Source organism: Peromyscus maniculatus, chromosome 2 (assembly GCF_049852395.1).
Source record: "Peromyscus maniculatus bairdii isolate BWxNUB_F1_BW_parent chromosome 2, HU_Pman_BW_mat_3.1, whole genome shotgun sequence".
NCBI lineage: Eukaryota > Metazoa > Chordata > Mammalia > Rodentia > Cricetidae > Peromyscus > Peromyscus maniculatus.
Window position 1 is genome coordinate 127814601 of NC_134853.1, and position 21655 is coordinate 127836255.

General features: G+C 53.1%; 1 protein-coding gene and 1 long non-coding RNA gene across 2 annotated transcripts; one reads left to right on the top strand and one right to left on the bottom strand.

The window, feature by feature from the left end:
* Positions 1 to 1529: 1529 nt before the first annotated feature.
* LOC143271928 (uncharacterized) lies at positions 1530 to 7164 on the bottom strand. The gene is made up of 4 exons (XR_013049264.1): positions 6975 to 7164; positions 3852 to 3991; positions 3375 to 3537; positions 1530 to 1662 (listed from the first exon to the last, which is right to left on the bottom strand). It is a non-coding gene; the product is annotated as an uncharacterized LOC143271928 (long non-coding RNA).
* On the top strand, positions 1632 to 20103 carry Cdcp2 (CUB domain containing protein 2). The gene is made up of 6 exons (XM_006977784.4): positions 1632 to 2266; positions 6842 to 7189; positions 10068 to 10403; positions 11407 to 11760; positions 14311 to 14489; positions 18706 to 20103. The coding sequence occupies exons 1-6, from the start codon at positions 2188 to 2190 to the stop codon at positions 19030 to 19032; spliced, it is 1623 nt and encodes a 540-aa protein (XP_006977846.4). The 5' UTR covers positions 1632 to 2187; the 3' UTR covers positions 19033 to 20103.
* Positions 20104 to 21655: the final 1552 nt, after the last annotated feature.

Here is a 21655-nt window from a genome sequence, read left to right on the forward strand (position 1 = left end):
AACATCGACTCCATCCCCGTCAACTGTGGAACCAACTGTATGCTGTACTGCCTGAGAGGTGTGTGCATGTGATCCACCTGAGCACCCCAGCGCCATGCCCTGCCCCTCACCCATAAACATTATTATTATTATTATTATTATTATTATTATTATTATTATTGAGACAGAGTTTCTCTGTGTAGCCCTGGCTGTCTTGGAACTCCTCTGTAGAATTCACAGGTCCGCCTGCTTCTGTCTCCTGAGTGCTGGGATTAAAGGCGTGTGCCGCACCGCCCGCCCGGCTCCCTCCATTCATATAGTGCTTGATGAAAGCTTTACCTCTCAGCCTGCCCAGGACTTTCCTTTCTTTTCCATCCAGTTCCATGGATAAGCCGGCCTCAGTCTGACCCTTCCTGATGCCCTCTGCTGAACACCTTCCAGGTGGCCTCCTCTGCCAGCAGCCGAGGGCTCCCTGGGGACGGCCTGACAAAAGGATGGGCCAGAGGCGACATGTGCTCTGGCAGATGGACAGCTGGGTTCCTCTTGGGTAGATGAAAAGCATACTTGTTGTGGTGTGGTGAGCCAGGCTGGTAAGACAGCCATCCCCGGTCTCAGATAATCCTACTGAAGAGTAGCAGGCTGCAGCTACCTCTTTCTGTGGAGGAAGCTGAGCCTCAGAGAGAAGGCTCACTTTCATAGACCCCTCAGCTAGGCAGTGGGACAGCCAGCACTGACTTCAGTACACCGGAAACCAGAGCCCAGGCCCTGCCCTTACTGCGAAGGTAACATATGTCCCATTTCCTTCCAGTGCCCCAGGCCAAGTACAGGCTCTGTTCCCCCCCCACACACACACACACAGATTAGAAATGCATGGTGGAGGGACTGGGGAGATGTGGAAAAGTGCTTTACACACACACACACACACATACACACACACACACATACACGGACCTGAGTTCGATCCCTAGCACTCATAAAAACCAGACATAGTATGGTATCAAGTATTTGTTATTTCATCATGGGGAGGGGGTGGCCGGGTGGCAGCTGGATCCCCGGGGCTCACTGGGGAATTCTAGATTCAATAAGAGACCCTGTTTCAAAAATCAAGGTGGATAGCTCCTGGGGAATAGCACTCAAGGGTGATCTCTGGCCTCCACCCACGCATGCCTCTGTGTGTGTGTGTGTGTGTGTGTGTGTGTGTGTGTGTGTGTGTGTGTGTGTGTGTGTGTGTTGTGTGTGTGTATGAGAGAGACATGAGCAAGCACACCAGAAAGAGAAAAACTTAGAAAAGACCACGTGGTGGGCTGAATCAAAAGGAAAGATCCCCAGAAGAAAAAACAATCCCATTTTCTGCTGGACACAGGACTCTTGGGGGCACTTCTGCAGGCTCAGCCCCCGGCACGGGGCCTGGGTCCAGGGATGTGGCAATGAGGCCGAGTGGATGAGCGAAGGCACATGTACCGTTCTGGCCACACTGCAGACCGTGGCCGGTGGCTGCTGCATTAGAAGGACTCAGCAGAAATCGGAAGTGCCAATTCTGCTGCTCCAGACGCAGTCTTCCTTGAGAAAGACTCCGCTCATCAGCTGCCCACCAGCTCCTTCTCCCTCCCTCTGAGCCGACTTTTCACATCGGAAAGAAGCGTGTCCCATCTGTCCCACAAACATTAGACTCCTTTCGGCTCCCTGTGGAGGTGGGGGGTGGAGAAAGACAGGAGCATGCACCTGTCATGTGCTTCAGCACGTTCTGAGTGCTTACTGCATACAGTAGCACACGTGATCTCATTCCTTTCTTCCCAGTAGCCCCTGAGGCCGGCCTGAATGGTTGTGCCGGTTGCTCAGAAGGCCAAGCCCCACAGGAGTGCAATGACTTCTTTAACATCACCTGACTGGCTGGAGGTTGAGCTGGGATGGATCCCAGATCCGCCTGGCCCTGGAATTGAGGCCCCTTGTCCACTACCCTGTCTCCTTCCCGATGCAGGGTGGCCATTGCAGCTCACAGTACGTGTCAACCTGGTGACACCAGATCCGTCAGTCACCTCAGTGAGGAGTGAGAAGCACCTGGGATCGGCTTACTAATTCAAGGGCCCGATGAATTATTCACACCGCCATTGACTTGGGGGCCCTTCCAACCTCACCTCTCTCTCCCCTCTCGGACCCTTGGATCCTGACCCCTGAACTCCGCCTTGGTGGGGGACCCCCAGTGAGGAGATGCTGGCTGAGCTGGGGGCTTGCTTATTGCTGGCCATGGTACTGCTGGACTCAGGTCCTGGGACCCAAGCCACGGAAGGTAGGTGATCCAGCAACCCGCAACCCAACCGAGAGGATGGGAGGGGAGTGCGGAGGACCCAGGGCCCCAAGAAGCCCCAGCCAGGAAGTGGAGTGTGTGCTTGCTCCTGAGAAGTGAAGGACAGCATTGAGTGAGCGCCTGCTGTTTGCTTCACATGCATAAGAACATTTCATCTTCAGAACAAAGTCCTAGGTGAGGACTGGCCCTTTGTTCCAGATGAAGGAACCCAGGGCTCAGGGGCAGGTACAGGGCCACCCAGTTGCTGTGGGGGAAGGGAAGAGCTCAGAAGTGAGGAAGGCTCCTGGTGGGGAGGCCCCTCTGTTCCCGGTGCCTGCCTCACTTCCCGCTGCAGCCAGTGGTGCCAGATTCCTCACTGTGCCATTCGGTGTCCCTGGGGGGCTAGCTCTGTGTCCTTGCTGGGAACCACACTCCTTCTGAGAATGCCTTCCCCGGGGGATCTCACGCCCCACTGTCCCCATGCCTGGGAAGAAGTTCTTCCTGGAAGAATCTCTTAGAAGGATCCTGTTTCTCTTTGAAATACTTTTCTCAATGACATGTATTTATTGTGTGTGTAGGGGGTGAGTGCACGTGGGTGTGCTGCATCCCACATGTAGAGGTCAGAGGTCAAGCTGGGGGAGTTGGTTCTCTCCTTCCTTCCACCATGTGTGTGTGGGGATCAAGTTCAGGTGGCCAGGCTTGGTGGCCAGAGCGTTTATCCTGAACCATCTAGCCAGTCCGCTTTTCTCTTGTGTACACCCTTAAGTCGCGTCCCTTCCTCCACGGAGCCCTCCTCCTCCTCTGGTGGGCTCAGATGCTCCCTCCCCAGGTTCCCAGAGCTCCTGCAGCCCAGGCTGTGAGTCTGTGATTTGTGTGAGTCTGCTCCTCCAGGTGTTGTGTGAGAAGATTGGGGATTCATTTCACCATTCTGCCGTGGGTGCGTTGGCTGGGGGCTGGGGGCTCAGCAAGCAGCCCCCCATAACTCGTCTTCCTCAAGCTCCACTAGGGGCCAAGAGGGAAGAGGTGGCCCCAATGCTGGCAGAAATGGGGGGAGCACCTCGGGTCTCAGCCGTGCCTGGGGAATAGGACACGTGTGTTGCTGTTTATTAACCTCGAGGGCTTGGATGGCCTCAGCCTGACTAACTGAGGGTTAGGGTGCCCGGCTGGATCCTGATGGGCGAGACTTCCATTTGTGCTGGTGCTCAGGGCCACTGAGGCCACAGCAGTTCCACTCTGACAGTTGTGTGGTTTTTCTTCCTGTCCAATAGTCAACCCTGGGAGAAGGGCAAGAGTGGACACTGGAAGAAAGGTCCTTCCATCTTCTTGCCATACCAGCCTGCCCAGGCAGGGACAAATCATGTGACCTATCCCCTGCATGGCCCCTCAATGCCTGTCTCCCCAGCACCTGGAGCACTCTTGGCCCAGGGCCATTTTTTTCCCACATGGCTCTTGTTATCTGCGGACATGTTTCCATAGTCCTGAATGTGGACCCCCAGGGCTCCCATTCCTAGCTTAGGGACCAATGAGGAAGACACCCCTCCCCCCCAGACATTCTGAGAAGAGCTTGGTCCTGGCCGGGAACACTTACCCTCCCCACAGGTCAGGATTACCACGAGGAGCCAAGGCAATGTCTGAAACAGGCAGCCTGGGGTCCAAGTTAGAAGAGAGGGTGCTGAGCCAAAGATGACCGCTACGGTAATTTCCCCTCCCGGGGCTTAGTCTTCTCATCTGCAAAATGAAGTCAATAACACAAATAAAAACCTGAGAAAGAGCCATGCAGTATGTTTGATTCCTAATCCAGCTGTGCCCCTTGCCATTTATTGTTGAAGTACTGGGAAGAGGAAGTTCTCCATCCTGGGCTTGGCCAAATGGAGGAGCCTCATGGTTTGATTAAGAACGTTCCTGGGGCTGGCAAGAAGGCTCAGTCAGCACTTCAGAGCACTGGCTGCTCTTCCAGGGGAGTCCAGTTCTGTTCCCAGCACCCATGGCATCAGATGGCTCACAACTTGTGACTGTCGTCCCAGGGGATCTGACACCTCTGGCCCCCATGGGCACGTGCGCTCATCACACACTCCCATACGGACACACATGAATGCACGTAATTTAAAACAAAAATAAATCTAAAAAAAAAAGAATATCCCTCTGTCGGGCCAGTGAGGTGGCTCCGCAGGTGAAAACATTTGTCTCAAGAGTCTGGTGACCCGAGTTTGACCCCTGTAAAGTTGTCCTGAGTTCCTACATGCGTGCTATGGCATTTCCCCATCCTCATGATGCACACACATGTGCGAACACAGAGTACTAAATAAAAGCCTGTATTTTGAAGATTTACTTGTTTTTATTTTGTGCGCGTGAGTATTTTGCCCCTATGTTGTCTGTGCCCCCCTTGCAGGCCTGTGGAGGCCAGAGGAGGACATCAGGGCCCCTGGAACTGGAGTTACAGTCGTAAGCTGCCGTGTGGGGGCTGGGAATCAAACCCAGGGCCTCTGCAAGAGCAGCTAGTGCTCTTCATCCCTGGGCCGTCTCTCCAGCCTCAAAAACAACTTTTTGATTTCATGAAAGAGTGTTCTTCTAGAAGCTGGAGCCATAGCTCAGGTGGTCAAGTACTTGCCATGCCAGCAAGAGGACCTGAGTGAGTTCAAGATCCAGAAGCTATGGAATAATGCCACATGTTCGTCACCCCAGGGCTGGGAACGTGGGAACAAGCAGATCCCTGGGCCACCGGCCAGGCAGCCTACCCTACTTGGTGAGCCCCAGGCCAATAAGAACATTTGTCTCAAAACACAAGATGGATAGCCTCTGAGGGACATCTGAAGTTAAGCTCTGGCCTCCACGTGCACACATGTGCACAGAAAACCCCTGCCCCCAAAGGTTCCTTTAGCTGTGTACAGTGCTACGTGCTTGTAGTCCTAAACTCAGGAGCCCATGCAAGAGGGTCCAAGTAAGTGTGCTTGTCTACGGGTCTACTAGTGAGTATAGTCCTAGACACTGGGGAGGCTGGGCAGGAGGATCGCCTGAGTCCAGGAGTACACACACACAGACACAGACACAGACACAGACACACACACACACACACACACACACACACACACACACACACACACACACACACACACTTTTCATCCTAGCACCTGGAAGGCTGAGACAAGAAATTTGCAATTCAAGGCTAGCCTGGGCTATATAGCTAAGCCCTTACCTTAAAAAACAAAAAGAAGTAGAATCGGTGAGTGATGATGTGTATGCATTTCAAGTTGCATAGCATTCTACTATATAAAGTTCCCTCTTGGCTTGTTCTTATTTATTAAATTTGTTCCTGAGCATTTTCATATACGTGTATGATGCATCCTGATTACTCCACGCCCACCCTCCCAGTCTCTCTCCTGCCTCTGTCAACTCTGTTGCTGCTGCTGTAGTGGTGATGTTGGTTGTTATTACTATTTTGAATCATGGTCTTGCTGTGTAGCCCAGGCTTGCCTAAAACTTACAATCCTCTTGCCTCAGCCCCCAGAGTACCTCCCTTATAGGTGTGTGCTATAGTATAGGTGTGATACTAGGTTGTGTCTTTTTATGTTTTTCAAACTTTTGAACCAGACGCACTGGCTCACATCTGTTATCTCAGCATTTGAGATCCTCAGGCAACAGGATTACAAGTTTGAGGCCAGTCTGAAGCTACTCTTACCGTTTTGTTTGTTTGTTTTAAAAGCTTAGCAACGTTGAGTGAGCTTCACAGAGAATACCTGTGTGGCCGACCTGGGTTTTCCCTTTATCATCCTTTTCCTGGGTGACTGAACAGACATTACATGCTTCTAGCCTCGTATTCCATTAAAGGTTGCCCAATTCTGGTTTTTTAATTTCATTGTTTCCTTTTAAATTATTTATTATTTTCTATTCATTTACCTTTTTAGTTTGTTTATTTGTTTGTTTGGTTTTGGTTTTTCAAGACAGAATTTCTCTGTGTAGTCCTGGATATCTTGAAACTCGCTTTGTAGACCAGGCTGGCCTCGAACTCACAGAGGTCCACCTGCCTCTGCCACCTAAATGCTGGGATTAAAGGTGTGTGCCACCATCGCCTGGCTCTATTTATTTATTTATTTATTTAATGTGTATTTATTTATTTTTGAGACAGGGTCTCTCTACGTAGCCTTGGCTGGCCCGGAACTCACTATGTAGACCAGGCTGTTCTTGAGCAAGAAGAGATCCGATTGCTTCTTCTCTCCTAATGCTGGGGTTAGAGGCGTGTGCCACCATGCCTGGCCTGGCTTCTTGTTCTCCTCAGAGCTGACCACTCTCCCGTCTGCTCCCCGGGAGGGTTGTGTTTATTGTCTTTCCACCAGAACACGCGTGCCCTGAGAGCAAGATCTTCATTCCTGCAATCCTCCCAGCATCTAAGAGCACTGGCCAGTGTACAAACAACATTTATTGAGTGGCTAGAAGAACGCTTCCCCAGTCTCCGAGAGAAGTGTGAACGCTTGAGAAAGTTCAGGCGCACACCCAGAGCCATTTAGGACTCTGTCCTGTTTTCTCTCCACCCTCAAGGCCCCAGATGAGCTGACTCTCCACCACCCTGTTCTCCTGCCTCAGGTGTCAAGTGTGGGGGTGTGCTCTCGGCACCGGCTGGGAACTTCTCCAGCCCAAACTTCCCAAGTCTGTATCCCTACAACACGGAGTGCAGCTGGCTGATCGTGGTGGCCGAGGGGTCCTCCGTGCTCCTCACCTTCCACGCCTTCGACCTGGAGTACCACGACACCTGCGGCTTCGACTTCCTAGAGATCTACAACGGGGCCTCCGGAGACCAAGGCAATCTTCTGGGCAGGTTCTGCGGCCAGGTGCCCCCCCCACCCTTCACCTCCTCCTGGCACGTCATGTCTGTCGTCTTCCACTCGGACAAGCATGTGGCCAGCCGTGGCTTTTCTGCAGGCTACCAGAAAGGTCAGGGGGCACTGGGCAGGAGGGCTGCAGGGGGTCGGGGGGACAGGGCACGGGAGGTGAGTAGGCAGGCAGTGTCTTAGCACAGCACCGCCTACAGGGGCAGAGGTGGCAACTTCACACTTGTGACCTCCCTGGGAACCACCGCCTGCTACCTCTGTGATGTTTCTCTGCTTCCTCCATGACTGCGGGCTCCCCCCGGGCAGCTTGCTGTTCCCCGAGGAGAGGAGGCCTGCGCCCTCCTCTGCCCACATCAGGCCACAGGAGGCTCCCGGATGTTCCTGCGGTTGAAGTCCCGTGGCTCCTGCCTCCTTCCCCTGCCTGGGCCCAGGGTGTCAGAGGCAGGAGCTTTTAGAACCTGTGGTTCCTCCTCTCTTAGGCCTTTCCCTGTGTGCATTCTTTACCAGTCATCCCTAAGCCTGAGGCCTCCGAGCAGGCTGTCACCTGCCACCCAGCCTCATGAGGTGGAGCCCCAGCCCTGCTCCTCACCTGCCTCCCCCTCCTGCCTCTGAGCTCCTGTGTAGAGACCCAAAAGCCCCCCTTTCTCCCCAGCATGAGATCAGATGCCTCTGTGTCAGCCCAAGCAGGACAGCCACAGATGCCCACGTCCACAAGTCCACTTCCAGCCACCGTAGGACTCAGGCAGGATGGTGGCCCCGGCTGAATTTAGAAGCACAGAACTGTGCGGTTAAGACACAAGAACAAGAAGCTGATGTGATTAGCACGTGGAGATCTCGGCCTGGGAGTTTAGGACATTAAGGCGTCAAAGTCCTGACGTCACAGGCAACGCTTTCCATCATTTTTACAAACAGGAATAGCTGACGGCAGGCAGTGCCGTCTTGTTAGTCTTTGATATCTAAAAAAGATAAAGGTAGCATTTTAATGATATGCATTCATTTTGCAAGTTCACATTCGTGTGTATATGCATGTGTTTGCATGCATGGGTGCGTGCATGGGTGCATGTGTGTAAGCTGGAAATCAACCTCAGGAGCCACCTCACTGAGACTTGGTGCTCTCCAATTAAGCTAGAGTGGCCGTTGCCTCCACCTCCCCTGCCCTAAGATTACAAGTGGGAGCTACCATGTCCAACTTTTATGGGAATGCCGGGGATAAAATTTGGTCCTTATGCTTGCTCAGCAAACGCTTTAATGGCCGAGCTATTGCCCTGGCCCCAAGTTCACATTTCCAGCATTGACTTGTGAGAAGGAAGTCACTGACAAACAGTGGGTATCGATGGACTCCGTTGGCTAAATTATGTATAAGATATGTAACTTTGGGTCCTGTTTTTTATTATACTAAAAGATAACTGTGCCGGGGAGATTGCTGTGTGAGTGAGAGGCTTTTGGGTCCCCAGCATCTGCATGAGATGCCAGGCATGGCCGTGTGTACCTGTGACCCTGGTGGGGGGCTTGTTGGCCATCTGTTTAACCTAGCTGAAAATTAGCAAGCTTCAGGTTCAGAGAGAGACTCTATCTCAGAGAGACAGAGCAGAGAATGATGGATCAGGGCATCTGATGTCCTCCTCTGACCTCCAAACATAACATACCCGCGTGGGCGTGAATGTCCACACATATGTAAACACACATACACCACACGTGGGCACGTTGGAAATGCAGCATAAGAATGAAGTCTGAAGCATCTTTCTGCTCCAGCTGTTGATATTCATTGATGGGCTATCACAGACCATCTCCACGTACCGTCTCATTTCTCAGTAAATCTGATGGCCAGAGAGGGAATGTGACTGCCTAAGATCACACAGCTGAGGAGTCCTGGGACAGGAAGCCAGCCCTTAGCTGCCCACCGCCATGCCCTGGCCGCGTAGCTGCAGCTAGTCTTCTGGGCTCCAGTTCTGCTTGCTGGCTGGGTGACCTGCCCATACCTCTTGGCCTCTGTCATTTTGGTGTTGTCCTGACAGTCTTCCTGTCCCTGTTTGAGGGCTTTGTTGGTGTCTGTGGTCTCCCCCTGGGACTCTCTCCATCCAGTTTTCCTGGACACTTTTCTGTTGCTGTGACAAAACACCATGACCACGACGACTTATAAAAGAAGCTGTTTATTTAGGGCTCACAGTTGCGGAGGGTGAGAGTCCATGACCGTCACGGTGGGGAACATGGCAGCAGGCACACATGGCACTGGAGCAGCAGCTGAGAGCTCACCTCTGGGTGGACCAGTTTAAGGCAGAGTTAGCTAACTGGGAATGGCATGGGCTTTTGAAATCTCAAAACCTGCCCCAAGTGACACTCCTCCTCCAACAAGGCCACACCTCCTAATCCTTCCCAACAGTTCCACCAACTGGGGACAAAGTATTCAAATATATGAGCCTAAGCCGTGAGGTGGTGGGGCATGCCTTTAATCCTGCAGAGGCAGGCGGATCTTTGTGAGTTCGAGACCAGCCTGGTCTACAGAGCGAGATCCAGGAAAGGCGCAAAGCTACACAGAGAAAGCCTGTCTTGAAAAACCTATATATATATTGCTACTCATATACATATGAGAGCCTACTGAGGGTATCCTCCTTCCAATCACCACATAGTCTAGAACCCCCAGCCCCTCCCTCCTGGAGTGACATGACTCAGGTGTATGCTTTACTAGAATTCCCTAGTGGGGTTCAGCAGCTCCCTTCAGGACACTTTGCCATCTCCTCTCACCCCCTTATGTCCACCTGGAGATCCTTGACCTTCAAATAAACCCCTTGCACTCAGGTCTTTATACCTGGGTGAACTCAGGGCCTAGACAGATTAAGTTCCTTGACCTCTCACTGTAGAAAATGGGTGCCATGCGGGTCTGGGTACAGATCTGTGCCTGTCGAGCATGGGTGTTTGTGGAGCAGTGTTTTGGGTGTCTGGTTCCCCAGAGAAGAGATCAGCTCAAATGGACTCCCTTGCAGACGTGTGTGGCGGTGTCCTGACTGGCCTGTCGGGGGTCCTCAGCAGCCCCGAGTACCCCAACAACTACCCCAACAACGTGGAGTGCCACTGGCTGATCCGTGCCTCAGGGCCTGCCGCCGTCAAGCTGGTGTTCATGGACTTCCAGGTGGAGGGCAGCCATGAATGCATGTACGACTACGTGGCTGTGCTCGGAGCCCCCGGCCCTGCCCACGGGCACCACTACTGCGGCCGCACCAGACCCCCGACCCTTGTGTCCCTGGGCCACGAGTTGCAGGTGATCTTCAAGTCTGACTTCAACATTGGAGGCCGGGGCTTCAAGGCCCACTACTTCTCAGGTAGGAGGGGCCACGCCCATGCCAGCGCCTGCGCCCTCGAACCCCTGTCTACTGCTTTGTTTGGGAATTCAGTTAAGGCTTGCTGTGTCCTTGGGGGTTGGATTTTCTGCCCTGTCTAGAAGGGTCTAGCACACCCTTCTGGGCCAACGCCAAGGCCTAACTAACCCTATCACATTCTCTGTAAGACGTTCTGCCTTGCTCAGATGGGATCAATCCCTTCTAAACGCCTTAGAGCAGTGGTTCTCAACGTGTGGGCCTGGACCCCCACTGGGGTTGAACAACCCTTTCACGGGGATCCTGCATATCAGTTGTTTACACTATGATTCATAGCAGTAGCAACATTACAGTTATGAAGTAGCCATGAAAATTATTTTGTGGTTGGGGGTCACCACAACATGAGGAACTATATTAAAGGGTCACAGCATTAGGAAGGGTGAGGACCAATTCCTTCATACTCTTATCTACCTCCTCTCGAGTTTGTCCATTTCCCTGCCTGAGGGTGAGCTAGCTGCTCCTTGTACATGTGCCTGGCGTGGGCTGCACGCTCACGTAACGTGTGCACAGAAGGAAGGATGGATGTGCTTCCGAGAGTCCACAGCCCACAGTGAGGAGCCACTGTCACGAGTGCTAACAGGTGGAATCACAGGGGACTTCCTGGAGGAGGAATTGACCAGCGCCTTGACGAAGTCCGCCCAGGGGCATGGACAGTGTGTGCAGAGGCGCAGGGGGCTGGTGGCTGGCAGTACCGAGCACAGGGCTGGTGTGTTGACAGGATGCTGGCTTTCTGTACCTGAGGTAGACACGGGTAGAGCCAGAAAAAGGAGGGGACCGGGGCCCAGCGCCCATTTTGAGGGCCTCCTGGCAGTGAGCCAACCTTCTTCCATAGGCCCCACCCACCTCCTGAGGGTTGCACCACCTCCCAGTGGCGCCTCAGGCCGCAGACTCAGACTTTAGTTATCTGTCATTGACTGTGTGTGGGTGACTCTTGCTTCCTCCTCCCCAGGAGAATGCCAGGAGGTATTCACGGCTGTGCGTGGAAACTTCTCCAGCCCACAGTACCCTGGCTCCTACCCCAACAACATCCGGTGCCACTGGACCATCCGCCTGCCCCCCGGCTACCGGGTCAAGGTCTTCATCCTGGACCTGGGCTTGGAGGAACCCAACAGCCTGACCAGAACCTGTGACTTTGACCACCTGGCGGCCTTTGATGGGGCCAGTGAGGAGGCACAGCTCCTGGGGAAGTGGTGTGGTCATCACCTGCCACCGCCTGTCACCTCACGTCACAACCAGCTCCTGCTTCTGCTGCACACTGACCGCAGCACCTCCGGCAGGGGCTTCTCTGTGGCCTACATCGGAGGTCAGTTGAGTTGAGAGTGTGGGTCCTGGGGAACTCCGTGGCCTTCTTCCTGTTCACTGTGACACACCCCTCTGCGGTGTCCTCCAGGCCCTACGAAGTGGCCTGCTCTGAGGACCTTTGAAGCTACTGTGATGTGGCCCCCACTGCCACAGGACTCTCCTTTCATAGCTGCTGACTCCTGATTCCTAATTCTTCCCCCATCTGGCTGCTTTTCTTGTGGGTTCGATGTCTCTCAGATGTTTGATCTGGTTTCCGGGATTAATGCACAAAATGTCAAGTTATCAATGGCAAGCGTCAGGTGAAATGCCACTGAGATGCCACCTGCCTGTGTCATTCAGAACTGCTGACTGGACAGGAGGCACGTGTGTGTCCTCACCCAGCCGTGTGCTAGCCAGCAGCTACTGTGGGGGTCCAGGGACTCAGAATGTCCTGATGGTACCTCAGAGATACTCACACTTGTGTTTGCAACATGACTGCCCCCAAACTCAGGCATCGTGTCCACATTCACGGCTGGAAGAGGAGAGGTGCCAGCCACAAAAATCCCATTATCCAGAAAGCCAAAGCATTTGGGGAGGGGCAAGTTTCAAAACAGGATTCCTCTTTGTAGTCCTGGCTGTCCTGGAACTTGCTCTGTAGCCCAGGCTGGCCTCAAACTCACAGAGATCCACCTGCCTCTGCCTCCCGAGTGCTGGGACTAAAGACGTGCACCACCACCTCCTGACTTGCCAAAGCGTTTTCAAAGCTCTCTCAATGCTTTGTCTTGGTCAGTTTGGTTTCAAATCAGTCAGGTGGCCATGCTTTTGCTTCAGAGGTGGCTGGGGAAGCTGGTATGGAGGCTTTTCCAACTTCTGTACTGGGGATCAGTCGTACAGGACCAGTGAGTCCCCGAGTCAGGAGCAGAGTGAAGGCTGCAGGGAAGTCTGGCTCTGAGGACATCTTCCCCTCACATGCCCAGGCCTGTTCAGCAGTGAGAGGATCCTCTTTCCTCCTCCTCAGCAGCAGAGGAGCTGGGGGCCCCTGGCTGTGGGGCAGGAAACAGCTGCTGCAAGCTGGTGGCACAGAGAGACTTGCACAAAGCCACCCTTCCCTTCTAGGCCTAGACAGGGAAGGGCAGCTGTGACCCCTGGCACTGTCTCCTTTGATCCTTCATGGACAAAGAGAATACTGTGAGACCAGGTACCTCCCAGGTTTGGTCCCGTGACCTGGAGCATCACTTCTGGTCCCCAGATCCTGGTTGTCCCGCCTGCACAGCAGGGACCTGGATTGAAGGGTCTTCCGGTGGGTTCCGGCTTGCCTCTGAGAGCCTGCCTCTCAGGCCCAGCCTGGGCGGGGCTGAGTGATCGACCGCCTCTTCCTGCAGTATCTCTGGAGAGGAGGGAGGGGAGGGCAACTGTCATCCTGGCTCCCGTTCAGGGCCTTCTGTGCTCCCCACACAGGCCCCTGTGGGAGCCTGGGGTCAGACAGGGTACTCACACTGGACCAGTACCAGATGGGGCCCAGGCAGTAGGCAGCCTCTCCACAGGGAGGGCAGCCTCGGCATCAATCAGGGGTGACACACAGTTCAGCGCCACCGAGATCATCGTGGGAGACAGCGGACCCATAAATCCCCGCCTGCCCAGACACCCGAGGTTGAAATATGTCTGAGACATTTCCCAGAGAGGGCTGAGGGATCCAGGCCTCTGCCTGCCAGGTCTCCTTTTTCTTCCAGCCAGCCACCAACCCCCCACCTGCCTCTTCCCTGCACACACCCCTGCATGCACCCTTGCCCCTGAAGTCCCAGACACTGAGAAGCACACTCTCTCACAGCCCAGAGCATGCTGGGAGCTGGAAGATAGCAATGGACAGACTGTGAACTGGGGAATCCTGTCCCCCCAAGTCAGCCACAACACGCAGCTTCGCCTCTCAGAGATTCGTTTCCCAAACTGAAGTGGTTTGAGATGTGCCCAACATCTCGGGCCACCATGGGGTGGGACAACAAGGTTCCCCTCCCCGGCCTTCTTCAGAGCCGCCCCCTCCTCTGCCTTTGCTTGACTGTCCTGCGGGGCACTCCTGTGTGCCTCCCACATCCACTGACCTGCACAAGCAGTGGCGTGGCTGGCTTTTCCACGTCGCGTCTGTGTGTACTGCACTGTAGAGGAGGCCGTCAGTGATGCATTAACTGAATGATGGGATGGACTGCTGGGTATCTGGCTGTGATGAGCAATTACTTTTAATGTGGTTGAAGAATTAGTCTCCACTCACTCGCAGGCTCATTCATTCATTCATTCATTCATTCATTCATTCATTCATTCATTCAGCATTTCCTTGGTCTGCCAAGCTCTATGCTGGCCTCAGAGGACTCAGAGACACCAGCACACCACGTGCCCTCAGAACTCACAGACCCAGTGGCGTGGTGGAGCACCGTAAATATCCCAACTCGGTCCCGTAGGATGTCCTAAGTACCTTCCCTCCCTTGGGCTTCTGTTCCATGGCTGCTGTCCTTCAGGAAGGCTTAGGGATGATGGGTGTGACTGCAGCCCTAAGGCCTCAGGCTCCTCCCTCCTCTTCCAGTGGTACCCATGAATGTGAGCTGTTCCCGAACGGACTTCCAGATCCTGATCTCTGCCCAGGCGCTGGCCCCACTGGAGCGGACGAGGGTCTACCTGGGCAGCCGGAGCTGTGCAGCCCAGGAAGTTGGTAGCAACTTCCGGATCCAAGCCCGCTTTGACACCTGCGGTACAGAGTCTCAGGTAGGGGGAGGGGAGGGGAGGTATAAGAGATGGGCTCTGAGCCTTACTGAAGGGCACCTGCTGCCCTCAGTTTCTCTCCTGGTTCTGGTGGTGCACTCAGGTCTGGATGCAAGCTTCCTGGCACTCTTTCAAAAGACCCTAGTGGTGAATAACCCTACATTTCCTCCCTGCTCCTCCCCAGGGGAAACCCTGATTCCTTTAATATGCATAGCCACTCCCCTGCTCTCCTCCTGCTCACCCTCCCCAACCTGGTGACCCCAATACATCTCTGGGCTCCACAAACAAATGAGCTTTCAAAGAAGGACCCCCCTCCCTCCAAAGACTGTGCTTACAAATTAAAAATTTCTCCTATACTTGGATGCTGGAGGCTGTGGACCCAGGCTGGGGTGGGTGGGTGGGTGGGGCCTGAGAGAATCCCTGGGCAGTGCCCCAGCACCCTGAATTGAGTCCTTAGGAAACCCGGGGGTTTGCAGTCTGGTTTGGCCCGATGCCCGCGCCCTGCCGCTTGCTTCTGGCCCCTGGAGTCCTTCATTGTGCCCTCCCAGTGTCCAGGCAGCCACTGTCCTTTAACACTAGAAGGCAGCCGAGGGGCATCTGGCTGCCAAGAGAGTCTGTACCCACCTCTGCTCCGTGCCTTGAGGCCCCTAGGGGTTTTCTTGGGACAGAACCACATTCAGTGTCATGGAATGGAGGAGACAAAGTTCCAGAAAGCCGGGGAGATGGATGAGTCAGTAACGTGCCAGCCATGCAAGCATGGGTGTAGCATGAATCTTAAAAGTTCTTATTAATAAAATCAAACCCGAGGCCAGTTATTGGGGTCAATGCTGGTAGATCAGAGAGACAGAACAAGCCACAGCTATCTCACCTTGCCAATTCCTCAGCTGGTCCTGTTTCCTCAGACTGGAAGCCTCTGTGTCCTCATCCCAGTGGCTCTCAGCTGAACTGCTGCTAGAAGCCTGAATGCTTAACCAGCCAAATGCTTAACCAGCCAAATGCTTCTAGTTTCTGGTCCTCACGCCTTATATATCTTTCTGCTTTCTACCACCACTCTCTGGGATTAAAGGCTGGCTTTCTGGGATTAAAGGCGTGTGTCACCATGCTTGGCCTTTTCCAATGTGGCCTTGAACTCACAGAGATCCAGAGGGATTTCTATCTCTGGAATGCTGGGATTAAAGGTGTGTGCTATCACTGCCTAACTAGTGGCTTTTCTGTTCTCTGACCCCAGATAAGTTTATTAAGGTACACGATATTTTGGGGAACACAATATCACCACACATGAGGACATGTTTACTAAAAAGCACAAAACCCTAAAGGATGAGTGTGGTGGCACACGCTTTATTTATGTACATACATATTTGTTATGTATGAGTGCTCTGCCTGCATGTATGCCTGCAGGCCAGAGGAGGGCACCAGATCCCATTACAGATGGTTGTGAGCCACCATGTGGGTGCTGGGAATTGAACTCAGGACCTCTGGAAGAGCAGCCCATGCTCTTAATCACCGAGACATCTCTCCGGCCTGGCATATACTTTAATCCCAGTATTTGGGAGTTGGAGGTAGGTGGATCTCTGATTCTGAAGCCAGACTGGTTTACATAGCGAATTCCAGGCCAGACCAGCCAGAGCTACATAATCTAGGCATGGTGGTGTGTGCTGGGGAGCTAGAGACTGGCTTATCGGTGGAGCTCACTGGCCAGCCAATCTAACCTAATCTTCGAGCTCCAGGTCCCACCCAGTGAGAGACCTTGCCTCAGAAAACAAGGTGGGCAGCTCTTGGGGAGTGTATCTAGAGTTGGCATCCAAACAAACATGTACATGCTCACACACACATGAACACATGCCCACCTTTGCCCTCAAAGAGTCCCACAAATGAAATCATGAAGTCCTAGAGCCAAGAACTCACGAATACTCCGTTTCAGAACTCCACCCTGCCCCAAAATGTAGGGCCATAGACCATGGAATCAGTGCTTGGAAGGGTAAAGGCTGAGCAGTTAATACAAGCCTTGCAAATCCTCAGCCCCAGGCCCAGCCTCTGCAAGGAGCTCCTGTCACCGAGGTGTGAGTGACCAGGAGCAATAGCAGCATCAAGGCCAGCCCTTCAGTGCCTCTCTGGAAACACTGGGCTTCGCCTCCTAATTCTCAGCCTTCTCGTCTCACAGGGCTTTCCCTCTCTCCACAGGGCTTTCCCTCTCTCCATGGGGCTTTCCCTCTCTCCAAGCCCCCATGCTTCCCGCCTCTACCACATGCTTTCTTTCTCTCCATTTCTCACTACATAGATGACCTCCCTTCTCTCAGTCTCCCTCCACTCTCAGCTCCTGCCTTGCTTTGTCCCGTGTCCTGCGGCTGTGTGTCCAAAAGCAAGGCTACAAGTTCCCCTTAGAGGCCGGGCGGTGGCGGCGTACGCCTTTAATCCCAGCACTAGGGAGGCAGAGCCAGGCGGATCTCTGTGAGTTCGAGGCCAGCCTGGGCTACCAAGTGAGCTCCAGGAAAGGCGCAAAGCTACGCAGAGAAACCCTGTCTCAAAAAAAACAAAAACAAAAAAACAAAAAAACAAAAAAAACAAAACAAAAAAAAAAAAACAAGTTCCCCTTAGAGCCTGGGGAGCAGGCTGACCCAGCCCACAGGGGTAGAGGCTTATTTGGGACTGTGGGATCCAGGGCCTTTCAGAAGCCCAGACTTGGAAGAGCCCTAAAGTCCCCTAGTCTGTGAAACAGATGTGACACTCCTTCAAACCTTCACAAGGGGGGAGGGTGCCACTCAGTCTTGGATGATGGGAGGACCCAACTGCTTGCACCTATTTATTCCCTCCAAATTTAGGCAGCTGCACGTTTTAGACGCCCTTCTCAGAAGTGGCAGCCCTGGGTGGGGCAGTTTGGGGGGCAGTTTGGGCAGCCCGAGGAATGCAATGTCTGCTGTGGAGTTGACATATGTGTGGCCTCGGTTGCTGGTACGCTGTGTGGTCCCAGACAACAGAGTTAACCTCTAGGCCCCAGTTTCTTTATCTGTGGAATGGAAATATTAATGACACCAAGAAAGCTATTGTGAGAATGAAATGAATTGATATGCTTAACTGGATCCTAAATGGCCCCAGATGTTAGGTAGTTTTTGTTGTTGTTGTTGTTGTTGTTGTTTGGCCTTTTGAGGCAGGGTCTCGGGTAGTCTAGGGTGACTTACTATGTAATTAAAAATGACTTTGAAGCCGGGCGGTGGTGGCACACGCCTTTAATCCCAGCACTCGGGAGGCAGAGCCAGGCGGATCTCTGTGAGTTTGAGGCCAGCCTGGGCTACAGAGTGAGTTCCAGGAAAGGCGCAAAGCTACACAGAGAAACCCTGTCTCGAAAAACCAAAAAAAAAAAAAAAAAAAAATGACTTTGAACTCTGGGTTCTCTTCTTCCTCCAAAGTGCTGGGATTACAGGCGTGCACTACCACACCTGGTTTACGCATTGCCAGTACAATCTCAACTCCATGGTTGCTGTTTTGGGGGTGTTTTTTTGTTTGTTTGTTTTTGCTTTTTTGCCGGTACTGGGGGTTGAACGTGGAGCCTCACACACACACCAGTCAAGTGCTCTGCCCCTAAGCTACAATCTTCCAGACTTGGTGTTCTCACTATTAATGTCTTTCAGCCCCTTTCAGCCCCTTGAAACCAGAGCAAAAGTTGGCCCATCAAGTATGATGCCCTTCAAGATAGTCCACACTCACAGTGTCCTTTTTTATAATTATTTTAAATTGTGTGTGTGTGTGTGTGTGTGTGTGTGTGTGTGTGTGTGTGTCAGAGGACAACTTATGGGAGTTAGTTTTCTCCCTCCACTATTTGGGTTTCAGTGATGGAGTTCAAGCTGTCAGGCTTGGTGGCAAGTTCCTTCATCCACTGAGCCAACTTGCTGGCCCTTCTGGCCTTTTTTTTTTTTTTTTTTTTTTTGGTTTTTCGAGACAGGGTTTCTCTATGTAGCTTTGTGCCTTTCCTGGAACTCACTTGGTAGCCCAGGCTGGCCTTGAACTCACAGAGATCCGCCTGGCTCTGCCTCCCGAGTGCTGGGATTAAAGGCGTGTGCCACCACCGCCCGGCCCCTTCTGCCCTTTTGGTAGATGAGGACTCTGAGGCTCAGAGTGTGAAGGGATCTGTGGCAAAGCTGTGGGATCAGGCCTATGTGTATTTAGAGGAACCAGGAGAGGCAGAGCCTCCTTGGGCTTGAACACGTATCTGTGACCCCCACAGAGAAGAAATAACACCTCAGTGATCGTCAGCGTGCTGTACATCGACTTCTCCGCTGCTGGGCACGAGGACATCCACGAGTACGAGGTGCGCTGTGAGCCGAGGCGCAAGGAGGCATCTGCCCACTTGCTGTCAGGCTCTCACTGGCTCGGGCCCTATGCTGCCACGGCTGAGCACCTTCAGGAGGCACCATCCGGGGATGAGGCAGAGGTCCTGGAGGGCCCAGGGACGGTGGTGTCCCAGGACACCAGTGACATCGTCTTCCTGGGCCTCTGCATCCTAGCTGGAGTCCTTATGATCATTGCCATTGTGGTCCTGATGCTGCTGTAAGCAGGAAGAGAGCGGCGTGGGGACCCACAGCAGGGCAGGGTGGGGCTTGTGGACACGTTGGTGACCACGGGCGCATCCCGTTCCTCTCTGAGCCTGTTCTCTCGGGATCAGTGTTTTCTGCTCTGCTCATCACAGGGCTCTGAGAAGAGTGTGTGTGGATAAGGGTTCTGGAGACGATCACAATTGCTGTTTTGTTATTAATTTTAAGGCTATTCTGCTACAGGAAAGCATGCTCCCATATGTGCATCTTATGAGCTTGGGTAGTTGGGGAGCTTGGGTAGTTGGGGTCACCAGTGGCAGTGTGAATACAACAGACTCATCCTGTTCTTCAGCAACTCAGGGTACATATAAAAGCACCTCTTGGTTTCTCAGACCTTCATTAGTAGGAAGGCTAGTATTGGTTCAGGGCTTCCTCCCTCCTGAATGGACTTGTGTGAAGACTCTGCCTAAAGAACTCTAGCTCAGCCTCCATGGAGCGGGAAGAGAGCCAAAGCTCCGTCTCGGGCTGGTGTTTCAGTTCCTGCCACACCATGTCACTACTGAAGACTGGTCCTGTGCATCCTCGTGGATGCTCACCCACAGAGGTGGCAATGGCTTCCTGGGCCCGATTCCTATAGACCCCAGGCAGGCTGAACAGCGTGCTCAGAGGGGAGGCTGCAGCTGAGGAGGTGTGGCTTCTGCATTGGGACTTTTGCTTGAATGTCTTGTCGTCTTTGGCCAAGACACTGACTGAAGTTCCATGTGTCTCTGCCCTTGTTCTGATGTTCTTATCGGCAGCTCTTCCTCGCTCAGCAGGCGAGCTCTCTCGGGAACCCTCTGTACCTTCTCCTACTCTAGTCCCTTAGAGTTGCTCCAGTCTCTCAGCTGCTCCAGTCTCTCAGAGCTGCTCCAGGCCACCCACATGATGTTTCTGTGCTTCCGTCAGATCAAAGGGGACTTCCTGCCCTTCCCTGTGAGGGCCTCTAGGATTAGTATGCAAATTAACACACCCTTCTCCAGAGCTCTACTTGATAGCAAGAAGTGGAACAACCTTGTTAATGAAAAATAAACAAACGATGCATTTGTACTCTACTGTTTGTCCCTGCTCACCTTTATATTGCATAATGATCATTCAAGGAGTCCTTGCACAATAATAACCGGGGTCTCCAAACTCCAGCTGCTGACCACTGGGAGGAGGTTAAGAAGATGGAAGCCCCATTACAGCACAGTTCATTTGGCACCCCATCGCGCATGCCCTGGTCCCAGACTCTGTGTCTGTGAGGCAGCGCCCAGCAGCACACAGGCAGGTGTGAGTCTTGCCCTTGAGCTGTGTCTAGGTGGCCAAGCAGAACTGGGGACGCAGGGGCAGACCAGCTGGGACCTTGAAGAAATGGCAGAGCGTGAAGAACCCTTGAAGGGAAGTGAATCAAGCGGAGGAGAAAGAGTAGCCTGGACACTCAGAGCCAAACCGGCTTCCAGTCCAAGTTCGTCAACTGTGGAAGTCTGGGCAAACAGCTCTACACCTCTTGTCTTGTGGAGGGTGTGGTGATTCGATGAATTCGGGGAGTCCGTGGGCGTAAGTGTTCCTGCGGGGCAGTCCTCGGTCAACCCTGGGGTATCTGAACCCAGCCTTTGGCTCCCCGACCTCCCTCAGTTCTGAGTTGAGCGCCTTTGCCCTGATGTGTTGTGACAGCCCCTAGGTCTCGGTTTCTGTCCTGGTGCTGTGGTAAAACACCATGACCCAAAGCAGCTCAGGGAGGAAAGGGTTTATTTTAGCTTATAGTTTATAGGCCACCATGAAGGAACGTCAGGGCAGGAACCTGGAGGCAGGAACTGAAGCAGAGGCCGTGGAGGAGTGATGCTTTCTGGCTTGCTCTCTTTATGGTGTACTCAGCCTGCTTTCTCTTTCATTTGTTTTTGGTGTTTGTTTGTTTGTTTGTTTGTTTGTTTTTGAGACAGGGTTTCTCTGTGTAGCCCTGGCTGTCCTGGAACTGGTTCTGTAGACCAGGCTGGCCTCGAACTTAGACATCTGCCCTGCCTCTGCTTCCCGAGTACTGGGGTTAAACGATGTGTAACACCACCTGGCTCTCAGCCTGCTTTCTTAGGACCTAGGATCACCAGGGGTGACACTGCCCACAGTGGGCTGGGCCCTCCCACATCAATCATTAATTAAGAGAATGTCACACAAACTTGTCTATAGGACAGTCTATAGAGGGCATTTTCTCAGTTGAGGTTACCTCTTCCCAGAAGACCCTAGTTTATGTCAAGTTAACACAACAATAAAAACAAAACAACAACAAACCAACCACCACCAACAACAACAAAAGAAAAAAGACATAACCAGCAGTTTCCCTGCCCAGGAAGTCTGGACACAAGCTTGGATACTCTTGAAGGGAGCCCTGGGGTGCTGTCCTCTGTGATGGTGAGTGGTGTACCGCTTGCTGACTTGTATAATTCCCTCACTGTACAGTTGAGGGACCTGAGGGTGTGGAAGGAAATGCTCAAGGAGATGGCTGTGATACACTGGGGTTGGCTAAAGGAAGAGATGCTTCCCTAAGCTGGGGGAACAAGCCACGAGCTGGGCCTCCCAGACCCCAGAGCATGCCTCAGCTGTGAGGGCAGTGTCTGGCGGGAAAGGCCTGGA